Source organism: Labeo rohita, chromosome 1 (genome assembly GCF_022985175.1).
Source record: "Labeo rohita strain BAU-BD-2019 chromosome 1, IGBB_LRoh.1.0, whole genome shotgun sequence".
Classification (NCBI taxonomy): domain Eukaryota; kingdom Metazoa; phylum Chordata; class Actinopteri; order Cypriniformes; family Cyprinidae; genus Labeo; species Labeo rohita.
The window spans coordinates 35,723,990-35,746,438 of NC_066869.1; the positions used below are offsets into that span (position 1 = coordinate 35,723,990).

The 22,449-nt window shown below is 38.2% G+C and overlaps 1 protein-coding gene across 1 annotated transcript in view; it reads left to right on the plus strand.

The window, feature by feature from the left end:
* Positions 1–15,273: 15,273 nt before the first annotated feature.
* Positions 15,274–22,449, plus strand: part of tll1 (tolloid-like 1) — a 47,191-nt gene continuing 40,015 nt past the window's right edge. The window contains exons 1-2 of the mRNA XM_051114810.1: positions 15,274–15,359; positions 16,398–16,843. Coding sequence (XP_050970767.1) covers positions 16,666–16,843 — 178 coding nt within the window. The 5' untranslated portion in view covers positions 15,274–15,359; positions 16,398–16,665. The remainder of the gene's footprint in view (positions 15,360–16,397; positions 16,844–22,449) is intronic.

The following is a 22,449-nucleotide window of genomic DNA, read 5'->3' on the forward strand; positions in this document are numbered from 1 at the left end:
TTGTGTTTCCTGTCTTTCTATGAGATAAACCAATTGTCATCACAATAGCTGCAAATGCTAATATTTGAACTAATTCATATCAACGTAAAAATTAATGTAGAATCTGGAAACTAATCTGTCATTTTCAATATACTCATGCTCAGTCAACACACACAAGTTAAAGTTATTAAAGGGAATCCATAGGTACAGTATGTAAAATTAAGAAACCCTTGTTGTAAGCGACACTAGTGGTCGCTAAGTGAACTGCAGCCAGCATCTTATTGCTGGTGCAAGTAACTTAGAGACTGAACGTAGGGCCTTATGAAATCCATTTTATTTATTTTTTTTCTGGACTCTGTATAATGGTTAAATTAAATGTTATTAGTCGAAAAGCATGTCTAATTGATTGAAATCATAAAAATAATGATGTTATTATTTATAATATTATCATTATATTTTTAACCAAGTTTTAATTTTTCTTCATTCCATTTTAATGGTTTAATTACATTTTAAAATCGAATTTTACATATTTCATCGAAAGCATCTGTAATTAAACGGAAAAACAAACTTTTTAGTGCCCGAAAAAAAAAATTCTCCGAAAATATGTATTATGTATTTAAATTTTTCTGGTAATCAGATGAAGGCATAAAACGTTAAATTTTCTTTTAATGAAAACAAATAAAGTGCTGCACAATTATTATTCATTATTATTATTATTATTATTATTATTATTAAATTAATTATAATAATAATTTATAAACTTACATTCTACTTACAACAGTAATTTCTATCACAATTTCTTCACTTTAAATCGAACTTTTATTTTGACGTGTTGCCATGAAGCGTTTTGTTTGTGTCTATGATATGACGGTAATTTTTCTCAAATGAAACGGTAAAATGCCCATGAAGTGACTATCATAAGGCGATGTGATTAAAGTCCGTATATATTCACGGTGAAGTTCCGTTTAGTTTTTAGAAGTTAAACGAATTTGGAAATAGTTTTGCAGCAATATACTGTTAACAAATATCCAGACGCCGTCCACGCTGCTGAGAGCAACTTTTAGATGAATATGAAAATATGTGCTGGGCGCTTTCCTTTCAGTAACAAAATAAACCCACAACAAAAATGACAGAGGTGAGAAAACATTAGTTAAGAGTGCATCTAATCACAGCAAGGTGGGTATGTTTGCACCAGCTCTCCAATTCACTGTCAACACATAAGGTAATTAAAATTACACTCTTATAATAGTTTGATTATAAAGTATTTTTGAGACAATAGACCGTATAGATCTTGTAAAACTGTAGTTTGAATGAATCACTTTCCTTTGCATTTCACATTTATATTATAATAGAGTGTTTTAAGGAGGCATCATCAGTCGGCCATATTGGCGGCACAGAACGTAAACAATGCCACTGAACCAAATGAAACTCGCGTATTTGGCTGATTATTGCTGCTGAAAATGGTTAATTAATGTCATGTTTTGGGATGTACTAATCAGTCGGACCACGAAAAAACATTTGGAGTACTATAGACTGCCAAAAGTTATAACAAATCAGGGAGAAGAGTGCAAAAAAACTGTCTGAGGAACAAAAGGCATTTGTGGCTGGCCCAACTGAACAAGTATCTTGAAAACATTTGTGCGTGCTCTTATCGTTGCCAGTCAGGTAGGTGATTAATACTGCTGGTACGTGTCTTTATCATCTATTAACTTTAGTTTGCCTAGTATTGCACCCTTTCTTGCTTAGTAAGTCCTTCTCTATATGTGACCATGGACCACAAAACCAGTCATAAGGGTCAATTTTTCGAAATTGAGATTTATACATCATATGAAAGCTGAATAAATAAGCTTTCTGTTGATGCATTGTTTGTTAGAATAGGACAAGAGATTTGGCTGAGATATAACTAATTGAATATCTGGAATCTGAGGGTGCAAAACAATCAAAATATTGAGAAAGTGCCTTAAAAAATGAAGTTCTTAATAATGAATATTACTAATCAAAAATTCAGTTTTTATACATTTACAGTAGGAATTTTACAAAATATCTTCATGGAACATGATCTTTTCATTGAATTTCCTAATGATTTTTGGCATAAAAGAAAAATCTATAATTTTGACCCATACAATGTTTTTTTGGCTATTGCTACAAATATACCCCATTGACTTAAGACTGGTTTTGTGGTTCAGGTTCACATATGATTTAGCAGCTTCCACATGGTTTTTTTCCCCACAGTTTAGACATCATAAATTAGCAAAACAACATATTCAGTAGTACATTAACTGTGCAATCCATGCTGTTGTTTACATCTGAGTATCGCTAATATGGCCAGGTAACTGACCAAATTGTAACATAAGTGCAAACCCTCTGTAGAGAAAACCCTTTCAGCACTATCCTGAGCACTGTAAGCAATTATTTCATGTGTGTAAGCATCACATACTTTTGGTTTTCCTAGCAAAAACATCCAGAGTCTTGCACATAAAAAAAAGTCTTTTGTTCTCTGATGTCGGTTAATGAAATTACATTTTATTGTCTTTTTTAATAACAATAATCCCTTTGACATAAACAAGTTATGCCAAAAGTAATCTAAAAGTCATCCAAAGTAGTCAGAACACATACCTAAAATGAGTAGCTAATTTTGATTACATTACTGACTACAGTTTTCAATATGTAATTTGTAATCAGTAACAGACTACGCTTTTTAAGTAATTTACGTAGCACCATTGACAACCTAGGAAGTCAGGGAAGGTCTCGTTTTTTTGTTTTGAATGTTTTGTTACAAGCTGTTCTCACATTGGCAGTAAAAAAGCAATTAATACATGAAAATTCTTGAGTATTGATCTTTTAATGTATAATTGTCAAAAACATGTTGATTCCTTAGGATCAAATTGGTCATAGTGCAACAACTTATGTATATAACTAGAGCGAACTTACTAGAGCCGATGCTTTTACTCACTGATGAATGATCAAAAAAAAATTATTGTGATAATTTTTTGGCCATGTCGGCCAGCCCTATTTACGTATATATATCAAAATGACAACAGGGGATTTATTTATTTATTTATTTATTTATTTATTTATTTTTCATGGCAGAAGCATTATAATGGTCTCATATTTTGGTGAGAAGCGATGATTTAAAGTTAAAATGCCTTGATGGATTTGTTTCTTACAAACACAGCTTTTTACGTTACAAGATGTTTTTAGCAGCTGTTTGGTCTCTCATTCTGTCGGCACCCATTGACTACAGAGGATCCGTTGGTGAGCAAGTGATGTAATTCTCCAAATATGTTTTGATGAAGAAACAAACTCATTCACATCTTGAGTGGACTGAGGGTGAGTACAATTTTGGGTGACCTATTCCTTTAAGTCTCAGGTTGTTGTAATGTCAGTGAGATTAAGCAAGTTTGTGAACAAAGTTCTTAAGTTTACGTAAGTTCAGTAAAGGTAAAGTTTTAAAACTGAATTCTGCCACTCTTTACTTCTATTCACAAAGTTCTGCAGTGATGTAAAGTTGTGTAGGCACGCTATTTAGCTCTATTCTGTATAGTTGCTGGCATGGCAGATCCAAGCAGTCTCACCCATTATTCATTCCTTGCCTATTAGCATTATCCTGATCAATACTATTGATCAGAGAGGAGACAGCAACTGTATGGCAGTTCTCCTGTTGGCCCAAAGGGATCTCAGAATGCCTAAAACAGCAATACTATGTCTCTAAGGTCCGCTTCTCTCATTACTTCCCGGCGAGAGGGGTGAGAATAGCATTGATATGTGTTTAATTAGAGCTAAAAATACACATGCGCTCCAGCCTCCCACGAGAGCTGACACCGATATCTAATTGAATGCATTAAACAACAGCACAAAGTTTTCACAGATGGCCAATTACTTTTGCACTTGAGTATGTTTTGGAGTCTTAGCTTACTTTGGCACGTTGGTCACTTTCTTTCTGATTGTTTCTCCCTCTGCCTTTTTCCTCAAAGTTCTGTTGTTGTTGTTGTTGTTCTTTCAGACATGGCCATGTGAAAAGATTAGGCCTATATGGAAATGGAACAAGTGCAATACATGTATAAATATTGCAATTTAAAAAATTATATGGAATGATTGAAGTTGCATCACTGTGAAACCATTACTAGACATTTCTTGTGATCATCAACAGAGGGCGCTGTTGAAACATTTTATGGTAAATGTCGGCTAAATAGACAAGGAATGATAACTTATGGGAGTAAAAGTTCTTAGAACTTCTTAAATCAGCTCTAATGTATAAAACTACATATGTATCATTTAAATGTAGGCTACTTATATTCCACACACTTATATGTAATTGAGACTAATTCTAACATGTGAACTGATACAGAATGTTGTTTCACCTCATTATAAGTCAATACGCGATGGCTAATACTCTTAAGGTGACCACATTATGAACCTAAAGGTCTAAAATGTTAAAAGCAGGATCTCTGCTGTGGTGCTAAATGGATAACAGACACATAAACTCTCTGAAAATGAAACAAAAGTTCGAATCGCAGAACACAAAAGAGAAATTCAGGGATCAGGACTGAAAAAGACATGAGATAGACATGGTCACATGCTACATTCAAGTGTGTATGGGAGAAAAGGATATTTGTGCGTGTTAGTGAGGCAGCGTTGCTTTGATTTAAAACCTGTTTCAAATCCTCTTCTCTGTCCGCTTCCCTCCTGTATTTTTCTTTTGTACTTCTGGGTGGCCTAACCTTCTCTTCTTTCTCCAAATATCCTTCTATCACTGGGCTGTGAACACCGTCCTAATCTGTGCGTGCATGCGTGTGTGTGTGTGTACAAAGAAAGAATAATGAGAGAAAATCACAATTAGGCAATGTTTGTGAGTTTCTGTGTGTTTGAACTAGTGTATGTTAATGTTTGTGTATGAGAGTGTGTCTGTGGGGTGTTATTGTATGTATAAGTGTGTGTATGTGTGTGAGAGAGAGAGAGATAGAGATAGGGGGGTGGGGGTGGTGGAGGGGTGCTGAAAAGGGTCACTGGGTCCAGTATTTGTATTGTGATGGTAATAATGGAATGTGATCATCCTGTATTCTTTGATAGTGTCTTTTTGTCTTACAGGCTTTGGCATTCTCTATAGCGGTAACAAGTATCACTATTGTTATTTTTTCAAAATAAAATATAATAAAAATAATAAATGGTGGTGACATATCATTATTATTATTTTTCCAATATAAAATAAAATGAAATAAAATAATGGTGGTGACAATTATCACTGCTATTATTATTTTTAATAAAATAATAAAAAATGGTTTTTTTTTTTTTTTATTTAGCTGGACCTAGATTAAAAAAAAAATCCTTTTTAGAACGCAGGATCTATTTACAGAGTATCATGAACAGGAAAAGCAATCAACTGGAGAAAATAAAATAAATATTTAGATTAAAGGAGACTAATTATACCCCTTTTTACAATATGTAGTATAAGTCTTAGGCATCCCCAGGATGTGTCTCTGAAGTTGCAGCTCAAAATACCCCACAGATCATTTAATATATAATTTTGAAAATGCCTATTTTAAATGGAAGCAGAAACACACTGTTTTCATGCATGGTTCTTTAAATGCAAATGAGCTGCTGCTCTCCGCCCCCTTTTCCAGAAAAGAGCTGCACCTTTACAGCTTGTACCTCAGTTACTTTGCTAAAAAAAAAACATCTGTTAATTTTTGATTATCATGTCTGTTGCGCTGAAATCATACGTTTTAAACAGGGTTGCCAGGTTTTCATAACAAAACCCACCCAGTTGTTACTCAAAACTAGCCCGATTACGTTTCAAGGGGGGTCCCCCATTAAAAACTGCGTTCCGGGGGATAACACGTTTTCTTGTTGGAGTTCCCCTAGTAAATTCGCATTTCAGGGGTTAAATAAGACGTTATAGGGTCGCTTCAACCTGTGGACATCAAAAACTACCTGTGGCAACAATGTAAAAATAGTTCAACTCTGTGGGAAAGCCACAGACTTAGCAACACTGGTTTTAAAGACATAACAGTTTAAACTTCTGATATAGGGTTTTCTTTGCGCATACAAAGCACACACACAGAAAGCGGCTGTCACATGGCATGTGAGTACTAAACTAAGTCTATTAACTCTTATTGCGCTTAAACTGTCAAATACACGAGTTTATGTTAAAAACACACAAGTTACAAAAACAGTTGGTTATGTCTGTAAAGGTAAACAGCTGGGAAAGAAATGTTTATATTAGATCTGTGTGTCAGTACTGTAATATACAGTAAATAAATAAATTAATCCACCTCTCTGTTGTCACCTCTGAGGCTGGGACTCTAAATAGTGTTCTGTGCTCATCTGTGCAGCCATCAACAGAACTGTTAGCATGCTTTGCTCAAACTTTTACCATGATGTTAGAACTGGTACATCGTTGTCGCTTGCAAAAACGTTTTTTGATGTTTTCCGCCGTGGGTGGAAACGTGCAGATTAAGGGGCAGTAATTATAATAAGATCCCCTTACTACGTCACGAGGGGAGCGAAATCTGACCCGCTCGTTTTTTCGCATACTTGCAGAGAAAGGCTTACCAAAACAAATGGGTTGTCCTTTTTCACTTTTTTTTGGGTTGGTAGATTCACTAGGGAACTGATTGTAGCACTTAAACATGGAAAAAGTCAGATTTTCATGATATGTTACCTTTGTGGGCAATAAAACTGGCTAAAAATTCCTAAAGATTTGCATTGAAGAAGATCCCCAGTCCATATAGGGATCTGAACACTGGAGACTGATGGATTATAATGAGCCAATAAGCAACCACCCAGAACACTACAGCAACCACATAGTAGCTTACTAAAAACACTCAGAATACCATAGAAACTGCATAGCAACACAATAGGATTAGGTCAGTGAGTTTGGGACCACTCACATTTTCTTCATATACAGAATGTAAAAAAAAAAAAAATCTAGTTTAGTTGTACCAATATCTGAGTGTAGTCTAAAGTTGGGCATTCTTGGCTACATTGTTGGTGTGTGTGTTATAATCTCTTCTTTGACCTGTGCGTGTGACTGACTCAAGCTAAGCAGCAATTACCCATGAAACACTTCTAAACTATATCTATTAATCATGATACATGCTGGGCTGCTGTAGGGGAATCCAGCAGGGAATTAAATTAAGTTTGTGTGTGTGAGAGAGAGTGTGTGTGTTTGTGTGTGTTCCTTTACCTCTTTCACTTTCTTTTGATACTTTTTGTTCAGTTTTATCTTCTTTGTCATGATCCTGCATCTCTCCTTGTATTTAAATAGCACAGTGTAACCTCTTGTTCTTTGTCTTTGTAATGAAAGTCACATCCTGAATACAGTGATAACTCTCTTTCTCTGTGTGTGTGTGTGTGTGTGTGTGTACTCCAGCACACCAACCCTCAGTTTCCCTGCTGGCTGCGGTGGTGTCTGACAAACAGATGCCCTGGAGGCGTTTTAATGCTGGCTGTTGGACTTTGAGTTTTATGTATTAGAACAGCTGCTGCTAGGGATCAGCCAATCACAGAGATGAGCAGTCACCTCTACAGACACCTCACACAGACCCCGGCAGAACCCTGCCACAGCCAATCAGAGACGCGTGTGATAGGTCAGTACCCCAGGCACATACAGGCACATACACTCAAACACACGCTCACACGTTTTTCACATTTTCACTTACTAATCCAAACATACAGTCTGCAAAATCTTAGGTTATCAATTCGGAACCTCATGACAAGAACAGCAGCAACCAAATACTAAGATATAAAATATAATAAATATAAATATAATAAAACATATGTATATGTCTCTAAAAAATGATTTTATGGCAGCGATTCTACCAAAAAATAAAATTGTGGTGCACTGTGATTTGAAGTGTACAATGATGTACTTGGAAAGAAGCGCACAGGAAGTTTTCTTCTTTAATATTGATCCAGCTGTTCACACCCTCAGTTGAAGGACAAGCTACCACCTTTTCTTCTTGTCCTCTGTCAATCCGTCCATTTCATTCTGAGAAAAATCGATGAATAGTTCTCCTGAGATGAGAGTGTTGAGGTTTAGAAATGAAAGAGAGAGAATGACAAAATAAAGATACAAAAGTAATGTGAATGTAGATTATTATGAATGTGAGAGAATAAAAATAATGTGTAATTTACGTACTGCTTTTAGAAGCCTGCCAAAAATGTGTCATTTATTGACTTGATTGTGTTTATGTGGGCCATTCTACAGAATTGGTCCAAAGTCAGAGTTGGAAATGTCTTGAAAAAAATGAGTTTTTGCTTACATCTACATTGTAAATATATTTTTGTAAATATATTTTATATGGTCATGTTCCTGTCCTCGTTTGGTTAGAATCCAATGCACCTTTGTTTCCCAGTTACCCTTTGTATATAAGTTCCTGTTTGTTCATTTCTCCCCCTGTCGGGTCTACCAGTTATGTATGTGTGTTTGTGCCTCTCCTGTACTCCTGTGGATTTACCCCTGCGTTTCTGTTATTAAAGACTGTTTACGTTTATTCGTGCCTCCTGCATGCTTCCTAAACGCCGTTACATGAAAGAAGTCAGAAAACTTTGTGTCTTCCCTCCGTTTTTGTTTCCCGTTTTTGCACAGTTTTTTGTTTCCATAGTGTTCCCCTCATGGATCTCCTCCTTTCCCCCGGAATACCACTCGAAGACCACTTACAGACTGTTCCTGGTCCTCGCAAACCACACCACCTACCCGGACGGTGCGTTCTGTGCGTTCTTTGCTGTCTTTGTTGAGTGGACACTGGCAAGAAATGGATCTCTGTTCCCTGCCTGTTTTCCGGAAAAACTCGCCAGTTCCATTCCCGACCCAGTGCCCAGCCCACCATCTCCCCGTGGTGCGAAGCATCAGCCTGAGCCATTTATTTCTCCCCTATCGGGTCTACAAGTTATGTACATGTATTTGTGCCTCTTCTGAGGGTGAGCTTTTAATGGACCTGGGTATAAGGACTGCGCAGGAGGATCTTATAGACTGGGATGCTGACCTGCCCCCTCTCCTCCCTTCTTTTTTGGAACTCTCTGTCACCCCTGTTCCCGCGTCCAGCCCAGAGTGGGCTGCGGTTCCCACGTCCTGCCCAGAGAGGGTTTCCGCTTTCCATGTCCAGCCTAGAGGTGGCTCCCGTTCCGGAGTTTAGCCCAGAGAGGGCTCCTGTTTCCAAGTCAAGCCCTGAGAAAGACTCAGTTTCCAAGTCCAACCCAAAAAAAGACTCTGTTCCTAAGTCCTGTCTAGAAAGGGTTTCAGTCCCCAAGGGCTCATCCTCAGCCCATCGACCCAGCAGCTCCACCATGGCTCCTAGCTCCCTCCTCTCTGCTGTGGTCTGGCAGTCCACTGGCTTCACAGGGCTCCCTCGTCCCTCCGGCTCTGCCTTGGTCTGGCATCCACTCCTCCGGCTTCGCCTGGTCCCTCCGTCCCTCCGGCTCCACCTCGGTCCTCTGATGCTCCGGCTCCACCGCGGCCTCCTGGATCCACGTCGGTCGCCGCCGGCATCAGCTCCACCGCGGCCCTCCAGATCCTCCTCCTGAGTCCCTCCTGTCGCCCCACTCCGGCTCCTCCCTCCATCTGGTCCACCCTAGTTCCTCCTGTTTCCTCCTTGGCTCCTTCCTCCATCGTCTCCACCCTGGACGCACCCTTGGTTGTGGGACAGTGATTTGGACCAATTCTGTAGAATGGCCCATATACAATATTGGCAAATCATTATACACAAAACAAGTTATGAAAAGCAAAGGAAATACACAATATAACTATAACAAATCACAATTAAAAATACTATTAAATGGCAAGTAATAGATTAAAAAAAAAAATAATAATAATAACTATAATATAAAATAAACATTTATCAAGACATTGTAAAAAAAACTGTATTATATGTGTAATAATGGTTTTTGATCATATTTATCAAGGCACTACTTGGTTTCTATGGGTGTGCAGCTGAAAAATGAATTTTGCTGCAATTAATGGGTAACTGTCTTCCCCAGTAACATCTGCATTGATCCATTTCTGAAGAAACTGTGGCACAAGTGTAGTTAAAATGAAAAAAAAAAATCTACTATGTTATCTGTAATATGAACCATTTGTGATTTATTTTGCTTGCCTCATTTTTAAATTTTAATAGCTTCTTTTAAATAGCCACGCACATAGAAAAACATGCTTTTTGTGTAACTTTACATGTTTAGCAGGGCTGACCTGCCCATGCTAACCAGCAAAAGCTTGACCCCCTTGATTAGACAATGGCTGTGGTTTTGTTGCGAATTACTGTATGGCAAGACAAATGGAAATGAAGGCCTGTCTCATTAAGATCCTGGCTATTTTTACTCCTTATTATTAAAGATTAAAACAGACACTAGGGTGAAGGTCACTCACAGTGGGCATCCAGGTCTTTTTCTGTTCGTACTATACTGTGACAGAGTTACAGAATAAAGTCTGGTTGGGGTCTTGGTGTGTGTCTGCATATGCAATCGTATACTTTTTTGCATTTTAGATGTGAAATAAGATGTTAGTTAGTCCTTTTATAATAAAGACTGTATTCGCAGAAATCTGGCCTTTACAAGTACTGAAACAAGTACACACAGACACACACACAAACACCAACCTAAACACTCAGAAGCTCCTTAAGTTGATGTAACAATCCTTTCAGTATCCTTTGACAAACACTCTTCACGTCCTTTTCCTGTTTCAAAGGGGGCCATTTCCTGTTGGCGCTGCCACCTCAGCTGTCCAATCTTCCCCTGTCCGCAAAGCCCGAGTGGTTTGGTCCGCATGGCTCTTATCTTATCTGGAGTAGTCCACACCTTCATAGCGAGGTGATGGAGGGAGAGAAAAAATGCAAGGGTCTGCAAATGACCCCGTGAGTTACACACACACACACACCCATTATGAAATAAAAATTTAGCATGGGAATGATATTGTGTAATAATAAGCTGAATGAACATATTTAATGACATTTAGTCATTAAATTCAGTCATTTTGTTTTAAATTACTTTCTTTTATGCTGTATGTTAGATTAGGATTTCATTCAATCACAAAGTGCTTGCAGAAATGTCCACACACGTATACACACACACACACACTCCCTAAAGCTGATCATAATGCACTTCCACTCTGGAGAGGAAACATATCTCACACAGCCAGAGACACAGACTCAAAGAGACACCAGTTCCTGACACACACATACACTCTTTACTCAAGGAAAATCACAGCATGGTGATTTCCGTGTGCTAGTACAGGGTTGAAAGCTCAGCTCCTTTCAGAAATTACTCGACTGTGTACCTCATGTAATTGTAAATGTACATTTCTGTACAAGCACACATTTTACAAGTGCATATTTTTCTATCTCTTCTTCTGCAGCTGTTCTGTTTCTTTGAAAACCTCTAATTGCACTGGTTTATATTCAAATTAAAATATAAACAATTGCTGAATTAAGTTCTGTTCAAACAGTTTGCATTGTGTTCATGGTAAACCCCAAGCCTTTATGTGTTTTCTTTTCATTCCACTGCTGCTTCTTGTCTACTGGTCTGCCTATTTCATATTCTCACCATCCTTTGTAGGTGTGAGTGGAAATGGATTTTATTATAAAGTATTTCTGTACGAAATAGCAAGAAATGTTATTTAATCAGCCTTTTAGAGGTTTTTAATGCAAAGAGAATAACAGTAAAATTTTGAAATCTCAGTACATCCATTTCTCTGACCTTGCTTCTGTCTCCTCACTCTTGGAACACACACACTCTCACACACACAGTGTTTAAACAGAGGAAATCCTCTCTTCCCGTTGGCTGAGTGTGTGTTTACTCACAGAAGGACTCTACTACACTCCAGAACTGAGGTCACACACGGGGTCAAAGGGCACAGTCTCTCACTCCACGCTTACACGTACAGTGTGTACCAGACTTCACCTCTCGCACTGAAGCGGTCTATGCCTTCCTCTTAGTAAGTAATGTAATAAAAATACTACATACACACTCAGGCGACAAACACCCACAAAGTGTTAAATGCATTAAAAAGTTGCATAACACCAATTGGCACAAAAATAGGATTCACTCTTCTGAAAGGTTTGAGGACCATGCATATATGAGCCATTCCCACAGAACTGGTCCAAAGTCAGAGTTGGAAACGTCTTGAAAAAAAGACCTTTTTCCAAAAAATTTGTATGTATGCAAATTGTATAATATCCAAGGTACACATTTCTAGTAATTATGCAGTTAAGTCTCATATTGTATTTTCAGAAAGTTTTGGAATATTTGTTCTCTCCCCAAGTTTGTCACTACCAAAACACAGTAATATATAATTTAATTAGAAGGGTTATATTGAACTATTAAGATTTTCCGTACATCCGCTTTTTTTTTTTTTTTTTTTTTTTTTTGGCTATTTATTTTTTTTTTCAGAGGTAAATCAATAACAATTACATTTCTAACAATATTTCGAATGTAGCTTATGAGATTTGTTGATCATGAGAACTTGAGATTTGTTAATTTATGAGAAAGTTGATCCAAAGATAGATTCAAAGACAAGTCAAACTGCAGCCTATGTCAGTCAGTCTGGCAGCTCCATTCTAAACACCTCTTTATTCAATTCATTTTCTTACTTACACGTCCATCCCAATGAACATTGGATTGCTGCTGAGGTTACTGTGGATCAAATATCTTCCATTAAAGTCCTGGAGCAGACCTCTGATTAGTGTCGGAGTACTGGCAGTGTAAGACCCGCATTTAGATTACAGTAGAGCAATTCAAACATTTTAGGTTTAAGAGCTCATAACCTACTCTTCTAGTGGTATGTACAGGGGGCAGTGGAATCTGCGCCTTACCTGGTCATAAATGTTTAGTCTAATTGGTTTACTAAGATGTGGTGATTTCCATAAGAACTCATGATAGTAGCACGTTCTTTAAAAGTCTGAGTTGATTGCTCACTTTTAATTGGGTTATTTATTTTAATGGAAAGTCTCATCAAATGCAGTATTTAGCTGCTGACATGTACTGGATTGGAAAAATATTGAGTGTAATTATGAAATCACTACATACACACACACACACACACTTGGACAACAATGTAGTCAAAAACTGAAAAGTTTTTCCCTTGTGTTTTTAAAAAGTTACGACAATGTTTTTAAAACACATTTAACATTTATTTCACATTTACACATATCCGCGAAAACTGTCAAAAATGCTGTATTACGTATGCCAGGCCAGTAGTTGCTTGCCTTTAAAATCGGCACATACTGCGCATGTCTACATACCTAACATGTACTACACACACGAATGACGTCACCTTTTTTTTAAGAATCCTGTATTGGGTGTTTACATGGAAATGATAATGGTGGCATTTTCAAAAACTTGCACAATTTTGCATTTTCAGTCCCCAAAACACCTTTTTTTGTGTAAATGAACAGGCAAATCGCATAGTTTCCAGTTTTTGGCTGAAAACGTTGTGTAAACGGCCCCTTGGTTTCACTGTATTAGAGGGGGCATTTATGGCAGAGGATATTTGGTAAACTTAACCCTTGGGCATCAGCCCTCCAGGACCAAGTTTGAGCACCCCTGGGTTAGAGAGTCGAACTTGTAACCCAAAGGACCGTGGTTTGAGTCTCGGTTCCGGTATGACTGAGGTGCCTTTGAGCAAGGCACTGAACCCCCAATTGCTCCCCGGACACCACAGCAAAAATGACTGCCCACTGCTCCAGGTGTTTGTTCACTGCTCACTGCTGTGCGTGTGTGTGTACTTGAATGGGATAAATGCAGAGCACAGATTTCTAAGTATGGGACACCATCCTTGGCCACACGTCACAAATTTTTCAACATGTTTTACCATTTATAAGGATATTTTCAAGTCGGCTCTCAAAAGCATAGCCAGAAGTTGGAGGAGAAAATGAGATTGGAGTTTTTTGACATAGCCTAACTGTATTGAGCTGGATTACACAGAGTATGCATGCACATCGCAGAGTTAGACAAGACGAGCATTTGAGGTTAAGAAGTATAAACTTCTATTAAGAAGTATAAACTTTTTTTTTTTTAGAAAATGACCAATCGTTTTGCTAGATAAGACCCTTCTTCTTCTTTAGGGCCCTTTGAAGCTTCATTTAAACTGCATTTTGGACATTCAAACTCACAGGCACCATTGAAGTCCACTATATGAAGATAATTCCTAAAATGTTTTCCTCAAAAAACCTACTTTCGTCGACGCCAATAGCCTCGTGGTTAACGCGCTGACATATAGCGCTGTTGTGCTGTGGGTCTCCCGAGTTCGAATCCCAGCTTGTGGACTTTCCTGATCCCACCCCCTTCTCTCTCTTCCACTTTGCTTCCTGTCCAACTACACTGTCCTATCTAAATAAAGGCATAAAAGCACCAAAAATAAATCTTAAAAAAAAAAAAAATTCTTTACGAGTGAAAAAAGGAGTTTTTTTTTTTTTTTTTTTAAGAAATCTCTTACGCTCCCTAAGGCTGCATTTATATACAACCATTACTCCAGCTTTCTAATCGTCAAGTTCACAAGAACTTGAGAAAAAAAATGTATCATGATTTTCACAAAAATGCAGCAAAAATTGTTCTCAACAGTGATAAGAACCATTATTAATAATTGAGCACCAATAATAATTTAGCACCAAATCAGCATATTAGAATGATTTCTGAAGAACTAACAATTCACAGGAATACATTACATATTAAAATAAAAAAATTATATTAAAATTGTAATAGGCCAATATTTCACAATAAAACTGTTTTGTAATCAAACAAATAATAATATGAATAATTATAAATAAATACTTGAAAAACAAATAATATGTCCATCTTGACTGGTCCCCACAATGTAGGCAAAATGCACTCACACATACTTTACTTAAGAGTATCTTCCCTGTTCCACCTAACCAAGGAGATTCCCCTCCTGTCAAGAACATCTTTGCACTGAATTGTTTACTACTCCCTCTGACTCCTGCCAGGATTGTTAGCGGCAATTCGTCCACTCTGTAGTCATTCATCATTATAACCACCTAAAACCCGTTTACAATAATTCTAGTGCTCTTGTCGTGCAGTGCATGAGTTTTTGCTAAGTGAGGCATAGCTTGATGGATTGATGGCGTGACGTCAACACAGTTACCTTGCCGTGAGGGAGGGGGGAATTAATCTGTGTGTATGTGTGTGTCAGGAGAGAGAGAGGGAAAGAGAGAGAGCGACGCGTTAATCTCCAGGGAAATGGGCACGTTTGGAATAAGCGGTACCAGTCAGCAAGCGCACTCTAATATTCCAGTGGCGGTGGAAGAAGTGTTTCCAGAGAGAGAGAGAGAGAGAGGGAGGGAGAGAGGGAGAGAGGGAATATGAGGGCAGTACTCAAGATGAGCCTGCGCTTTGAGGCTGTAAAACACTAGACCCTGAGGGCATTCTCTGAGGTAAGCGCCGTCTCTCTCATATTTTAACAAGGTTTGACGCCACGGTGTTAAACTACGGCGCGTCTATTCTTCATGTTTGTAAAGTAGTGCGCGATAAAGGTTCGAGTCTCCTTTGCGCTTAAGTACTTGGACGCGGCGCGCACTGTTCTGTCAGATGTGACGGTCGCACTTAAACCGAACGGCTTCGCAGTAAACTCTCCTGAGGTAAATAGGCGTTAAAGGAGACCGGGCCCCGGGGTTACGGCCGGTAAATTGTATTAGTCAAGACCTGTGAGTGGATAAACGAGCTCAAAGCTGGCTTCATGAAGTCCGATAGCATTTTGACAGTCACTTAAGTGACGAGAAGTTTGTATTCTAAATTGAGTGTGCATTGGAACAAAAGTATAAATTACCAACAGTCTGCCTTTTTCTAGTGTTTCTCAGCTCTTCCTTGTTTCAGCAGGCTGCTGCAGCTATTTTGAGGTCCACACTGACCAAATTAAAGCAGCCTCACGCAGCAAATTACACACTGAGAAACTGCTTTTAGTTCAGAGACGTGTGTGACAGGGAAAGAGAGAGACAGACCTACTTTATGAGGGGAGTTAAACGGGTTTGTTAAATGTCACACCACAGCCGCTTTTACTGTCACCTCCTAATAAAGCAACTATTGTATTTATAACAGTTTTTAAATACGATCTCACCTACATGGAACTTGTGTTACATCCTGAAGTTTTGTATAGGCGACGGGAAAACAGTGCTTTTGCCGGCTTATTGCTCAAATTTTAGTGAACGTGTGACTTTTACAGCTACCGGCTCGTTTTGGGTGAACTCGGCTGGTATTGTTAAAGTAAATCAGTTTCCTGTCTTTATAATGCACGAAAGGTGTATGTCTGTTGTTCTTAAAAAAGTATCTATTTATCTATCTAGATTTTGAGCTTCTGTAAAAGCCTGCTCTGAGATATTTAAATATGTTAAACGTCTTCATTTAAATACATCACGCCTCACCCCCTGCCACCAGTGTCTTTACTTGTTTCATTTAAAGACTGGCTTTCATTGCAGCTCTGCCTCTTCAGGAAAACCGACCGTGCAAGAGAAAAGAAAAGTGAGCTGGTATCTGCTGTAGTTGTAGAGGTTCGATGCTTTGGGCGTCCAGCTGAGATGCCGCGACGCTGACGGTCCTGCCCCGTCTGTCGAACCGGACCAATGATGATAATGAAGTTGAAGATGATGATGATGATGATGTCCACACGGCGCGTTTAGCGCTAAATCACCACTACCGGACTCTTACGAGACACTCCACTCTGATCCGCGCTCATTCAAACTTCAGATGGACTACCTTCACTCTGCACTGACCAGTAAAATGCATTGGATCACACTCCTGCTGGCCGGCTTGACTTTTTGGGGCAAAGTGTCCGTGCACAGCTGCTTAGATTATGATGACACTTACGATTATTATGAAGAGGAGAAAACAGAAACGATAGACTACAAGGATCCCTGCAAAGCTGGTAAGGCGTTTTGTGCGTTTTTGTTGCTTTTACTTTCTTTGAGGTGATCAAAGGGCAATGCATAAACATATAAGTCCAACCTATAGTGATAAACGTATGGATGAATGAGTTGTTGAGGTTTATATTCCCAAACTTTAGTCTTTTTTTCCTCTTTACGCGGAGACCCGCACGGGTCATGCATCGAGTCCTCTGGTGCGCCTCTCGTTTTTTAATCTTTTTTGACGTAGAAATATCCCTCGCAAGCCTCGCACGACCCCTCCTCCCCCGCTGAAATGATCTAGCCCGCTTTAATTCGGTTTCTCCCGGGATGATCCCGAGACTCGCGAGGCCACGTGCGCTCCGCTGTCATAAACCCGTGCTTTCCACACACACGTTTGTCCGTGCAGGTAGTGCGCGCCTGCACGATTTACTCTCTCTTATATAATTATTATATCAATCTGACGAAGTTGAAACTGAGTTCACTCCGTCCAGTACTTCACCTGCTGACAGCTGGCATGCAAAAGATATTGACGATGTTATTAGGATAATTAATTGTTATGTAAGAAAAAGGAACGAGTAATTACAAACAGTCCGTGACTTTCATATTTGACCTTGGACCGAAAAAGCATAAGGGTCTTTTTTTTTTAATTGAGAGTTATACATCACCTGAAAGATGAACAAATAAGCTTTCCATTGATGTATGTTAATATATGACACTATTTGGCTGAGATACAACTATTTGCAAATCTAGAATCTGAGGGTGCAAAAAAATCAAAATATTGAGAAAAAACACCTTTAAAGTTGTCCAAGTGAAGTTCTTAGCAATGCATATTACTAATCATAAATTAAGTTTTGATATTTCTACAGTAGGACATTTACAAAATATCTTCATTAAACATGATCTTTACTTAATGATTTTTGGCATAAAAGAAAAATCGATAATTTTCACTCATACAATGTATTTTTGGCTATTGCTACAAATATACCCATGCTACTTAAGACTGGTTTTGTGGCCCAGGGTCACATATGTTTACATTGTGCATAATTGTATTTGTGTTTTACGTTTACATAGTGTAATGATTATAGATAGTATACATTTTTCATGTAAAATGGAGGGTTAAACTGTAAAGATTACAGAAAGGGACCATCTGTATATGTTTGCATAGTCAGTTTTGGTTGTGTTTTGTATCTTTATGTTGACACATCTTCATACAGAAGGCCAATAATGATTTTTTTTCCCCTCTTTTGGATGTGTAAGTAAACTCCACCTAAGGCGGAACAGATATTTACGTGCATCATCTGCAGTTATATTTTGTAAAATTGCTCTTGTAAAAATGCCAACACACAGATTTACTCACATAATCTCCCTCTCCACATTCGCTCTCTCTTTTTCCTTTGTGTATATATCATGTTTACTCAGGAACTATAAATCTGAGCATTTCTTTCTCTGCTGCAATGAGTTGGCATTGTTTCCAGGCTTTCATGAAGCAGATGTATGCACACACGCAGAGGGCACGCATACTGTACACACAAGCAATATGGATTACTGATGGGAGTGGAAAAAAAAGCATCTTAGTGGTTTTGAGAGGGGATTGCAAGAGTGTTTGTATGCGTGCAGTGTGTATGTGTGTTTGGATTAGTGCGTCTATGTTTGGGTGTATGCATGTAGGAGTATGACTCTTTGGTGGTTATAGGGAGGACCTCTGTTTTTACAACTGAAATATTCAGCCTAGAAATTTGACAGGCTCGTTGATAGCAGTACTACAGGGAGAGGGTGGACAACATTATCATCACATAAACTTTAAGCGCACACTTAAAATAAATAGACAGAAAACACTTTTTATCTTTATTACACACAGTTCTGTCAGATATCCATCAAATATTCACAGGCGATCCTAATTCGCTTGTAAACAGCCTGTACCATGTATACGAACATGTACCCAACTCCCTTATAAATACCAGTGTACACCCAAAATGATTGAATGTACTACTTAGGATAATATTTTAGATATGGTTAATCTGCCATCACGCCCCAAGATAGGACACTTCTCCAAAACATCTTGATGTTATTATTAAAAGGAACAGATGTTATTCATAAACTACACAACTTTATATGTGGTTGCCACACAGTGATACGCATTACAGTGCGTTACAGTGCTTGAAGATCTTTGCATCATACCAGGTGAAATGCTGACTGTCCAAAAACTGTCCAGGTCATTGAGCGTGTTCGATCCAGCTCTCTCTAATGCTAACGTTAGCCACTCTCTTAGCTGATGGAGCATTTTACCAACGCGTTTGCAGTGTAGCCTTGCATTAGCATATCTCCGCTGTGTTGATGTTTTAGCAGAAATAGCCATGCTAATTAAATGAAAGGTGTCAATGGGGGGAGCCGCTGTGCCTTTCAGATGAATGGGCCCAAATTTAGTTTAATTGTTTACAGGCGTACGGTATTAAACCTTGGCCTTAAGTATTTGACACAACACACACACACACACATTGGGTTTTCATGTCTTCTGTACACATAATATTTTTATACTGTATAAACTACTCTCTAACCTGCCTCTTTTACTAAACACAACCCTCACAGATGACTTTGTGCTTTCACATTTTAAAAAAAGGTCCTATCCTTGGACATTTCGTCTTTGACCATACCATTAAAATACATATTTTTGCATTTGTAGATATTATTCACTCCATTTATTAACTATATGGAAGGGTTTGCTGTGGCAGTTTGGTTTGGTTAAGTTTTGCAGTTATTTATTATACAGTTTTAGAAATTTCACCCCAAGGGTTGCAAAACCTGAAATGCGTGCACATTTAATTCTGTATGTTCAAGGTGTATCACTTTCATGAGTTCCTATTAATGGTTTGTTTTGGTTGACATAACAGAAGGCTATTAGCTCCATTAATGAGGTAAATGCATTGTTTAGGACTTCTGTTCTTGTTTACAGAAACCAGGAGCTCTATTGGTTTCAATGGGTCACTACAGGGCTAGTTACATTATACAGTCATTAGGCGATGTTATCTGCTTCTGTTATCTTAAGACATTGTAAACCTAACGACACTGTTGCCACAGAATAACCAATCTTTTCTGATTATGCAAATTTAGCCCACGCCTCCTTGTTTAGGCAAGAGAAACGTAAACAAACCCGAGGGAGTTCACTGGGGGTATATGCGGACAGACTAAGGGGCGAACACAACTCTCTCAGTGCAGGAGTCAACAGCTTTATTGGCATGATTGAAAGCATTTACAGTATTGCCAAAGTGTTTACACAGTACTTGCAATACTGAAATATACAATACAGAAAAAAAATGAAGCCAGGTAAAGAAAGTAATATAGGAAGTAAAGAGAAATACAAAAGAAAATAGAATTCTTTAGGGGTGAATATATGTGCACAGGATTGCAGTAATTGATCATCCATCAAAGTAACACCCACTAAAACTAACACTATACTATTACCCTCTTTTTCCCCTTTGTATTGTTTTTTCATAGTGTTTGCAGTTCCTGTCAGATACTTTCTGCACTTCATTCTTCACTGTTTCTACACAGTCATTTTTTCCCAATTATTTTTATAGAGGGAAGTGGTTGATTTTGTGGAATTGTAGTTTATAGTCTTCTAGTTTATAATAGTCAGTGTCCAGTAAACAAGAGCAGCTTAATGAGAGAGAAGTACTCCAAGAGATGCTGTCTTCGCACAAAGCGTCCGAAATGAATTTTTTGCTATGCATGACAATCACGAGTAATTTGTGAAAATTTAATGGACAGAGCAAGTTGTACTTGTTTAGCTGTTTATTTTCCTATTATTAGTGATAAGCAGCACCACTGCCAAGTCATAGCTTTACTCAAGATAAGCTAATAAGTAAGATTAGCAAGATAGATAGAGTCTTTGAGAAACTGCACCTATCACGAAAAATGTAAAAAATACACATATTTTTGGACTGAATATAATTGCTTTGGTGGCTTAGTGCAAGAAGTTTTGGGAAGAAAAAAGCATACTACATTTTTAAACTGAGGTAAAAGTTAAAAGACAAATTGCTACAGATTTTCTCACATCTCTGATATTGCGTAGGCAAATCTTAACTGCTTGTATATTTGCAAAATGCACACTATATTATCGCCCAATCTGCTAAATGCAACTAAAAGGCATGAAGCTATAACGAATATTCTTTTCTGTAAAGCTGCTTTGAAATAATGTGTTATTAAAGTGCTTTACAAAGAAATTTGCTACCTGATCTCATGATGAAAATGTACCTGTGGGAAGATGCTAAATACGTACCAATAACTACATATCATTGCAGTTTCCAACAGAAATGAACACTAGAGGCGGTAAAACTTTGAGCACTTGTAATCATTTTTGTACACAGTTATGATTACTGCTCCATATGTTTCACTTTCCGGATCTAACAAGCAAACCAATTCCTTGAGTACAAATACCATAAAAAAGACTCGCGATGAAAGAGCTGAAAGATGAGAGATTGAAAAACAAGCTGAAACAGCATGCTTGCGATTGTGTTTTTTTTGTAATCGTTTTCGTACACGGTTATGATAACAGATTGATATTTTTCGCTTTCCGTACGTAACAAGCTTGCTCGGCAACTCAGCTGGTTTGGAAATGGACTTAGGTTGTGGAATCCTTGGGTACGAATCCTGTTAAAAACATGACTGAAAGAGCTGAAAGATGAGAGATCGAAAAACAAGCTAAAATGGCATGTTTGCGATTGTGTTTTTACATCACATTCACTTTTGTTCATACTATCGGGTAGGTTTAGGTGTAGTGCAGATGCTACGTTATTTTAAAACATCAGAGAGCATTGGTTATAGTGCTACTCAATGAACATTTCAAGTCAGAACTGTGGTGACACGTACAAAAGCAACGGCACATAAAATGCACCATATGTACGTTCATCTCTTCCGGGGAAAAAATCTTTTAGCGCCACTCAGTGGACATTTCACATCGAGTATGTCATGAAACGTACATGCCGCTACGTATTTCGCATCTCGCCAAAAGTTCCCACAGGTGCATTTTTGGCGCTAAAACAGTTGGAAATTTGGCTTGACATGATCAAATCAGTATCATCTTACCATTTTTCAGAATCAGAATATATTGCAGCCCCTTATAAAATTACAATTACCCTGTTTTAATTACTCACCAAAGTCAATTTTATGCACATTTGGTGCTTAGCATTAATTTTGGACTCTGAACACAGACATTTTACTATTGGAACTGCTGGCCAGATTAATGTGTAGGAGGATCTCATATCAGTCTCCCAGTAGTCCGGTCTTATATTTCATCTGTGTAATTGTGTTTATGTTATATTATGTGGTGGAGCTGGGTGTAAATTTCACCTCTACATACGTGTCAGATTCATATCCATCTGTTTACATATTGCTTGTGACCTTGCATGTGTGTGTATGTACGGTGGAAATGACTCTGTGTGGTTGATCATCTTACTGCTGTTGTTCTTGGGAAAACAGAATGTGAATATTTGGCCGTGTGCTTATCTCATGCCATTAGAGTGCACTAAACACATTTCCATCTCTTTGTACGCTGATTTCCCTCACTGTGTGTGTATGTGCGCGTGTGTGTGACGAATGTGGGAGCCCACTTCATTCAGGCACTTATCTC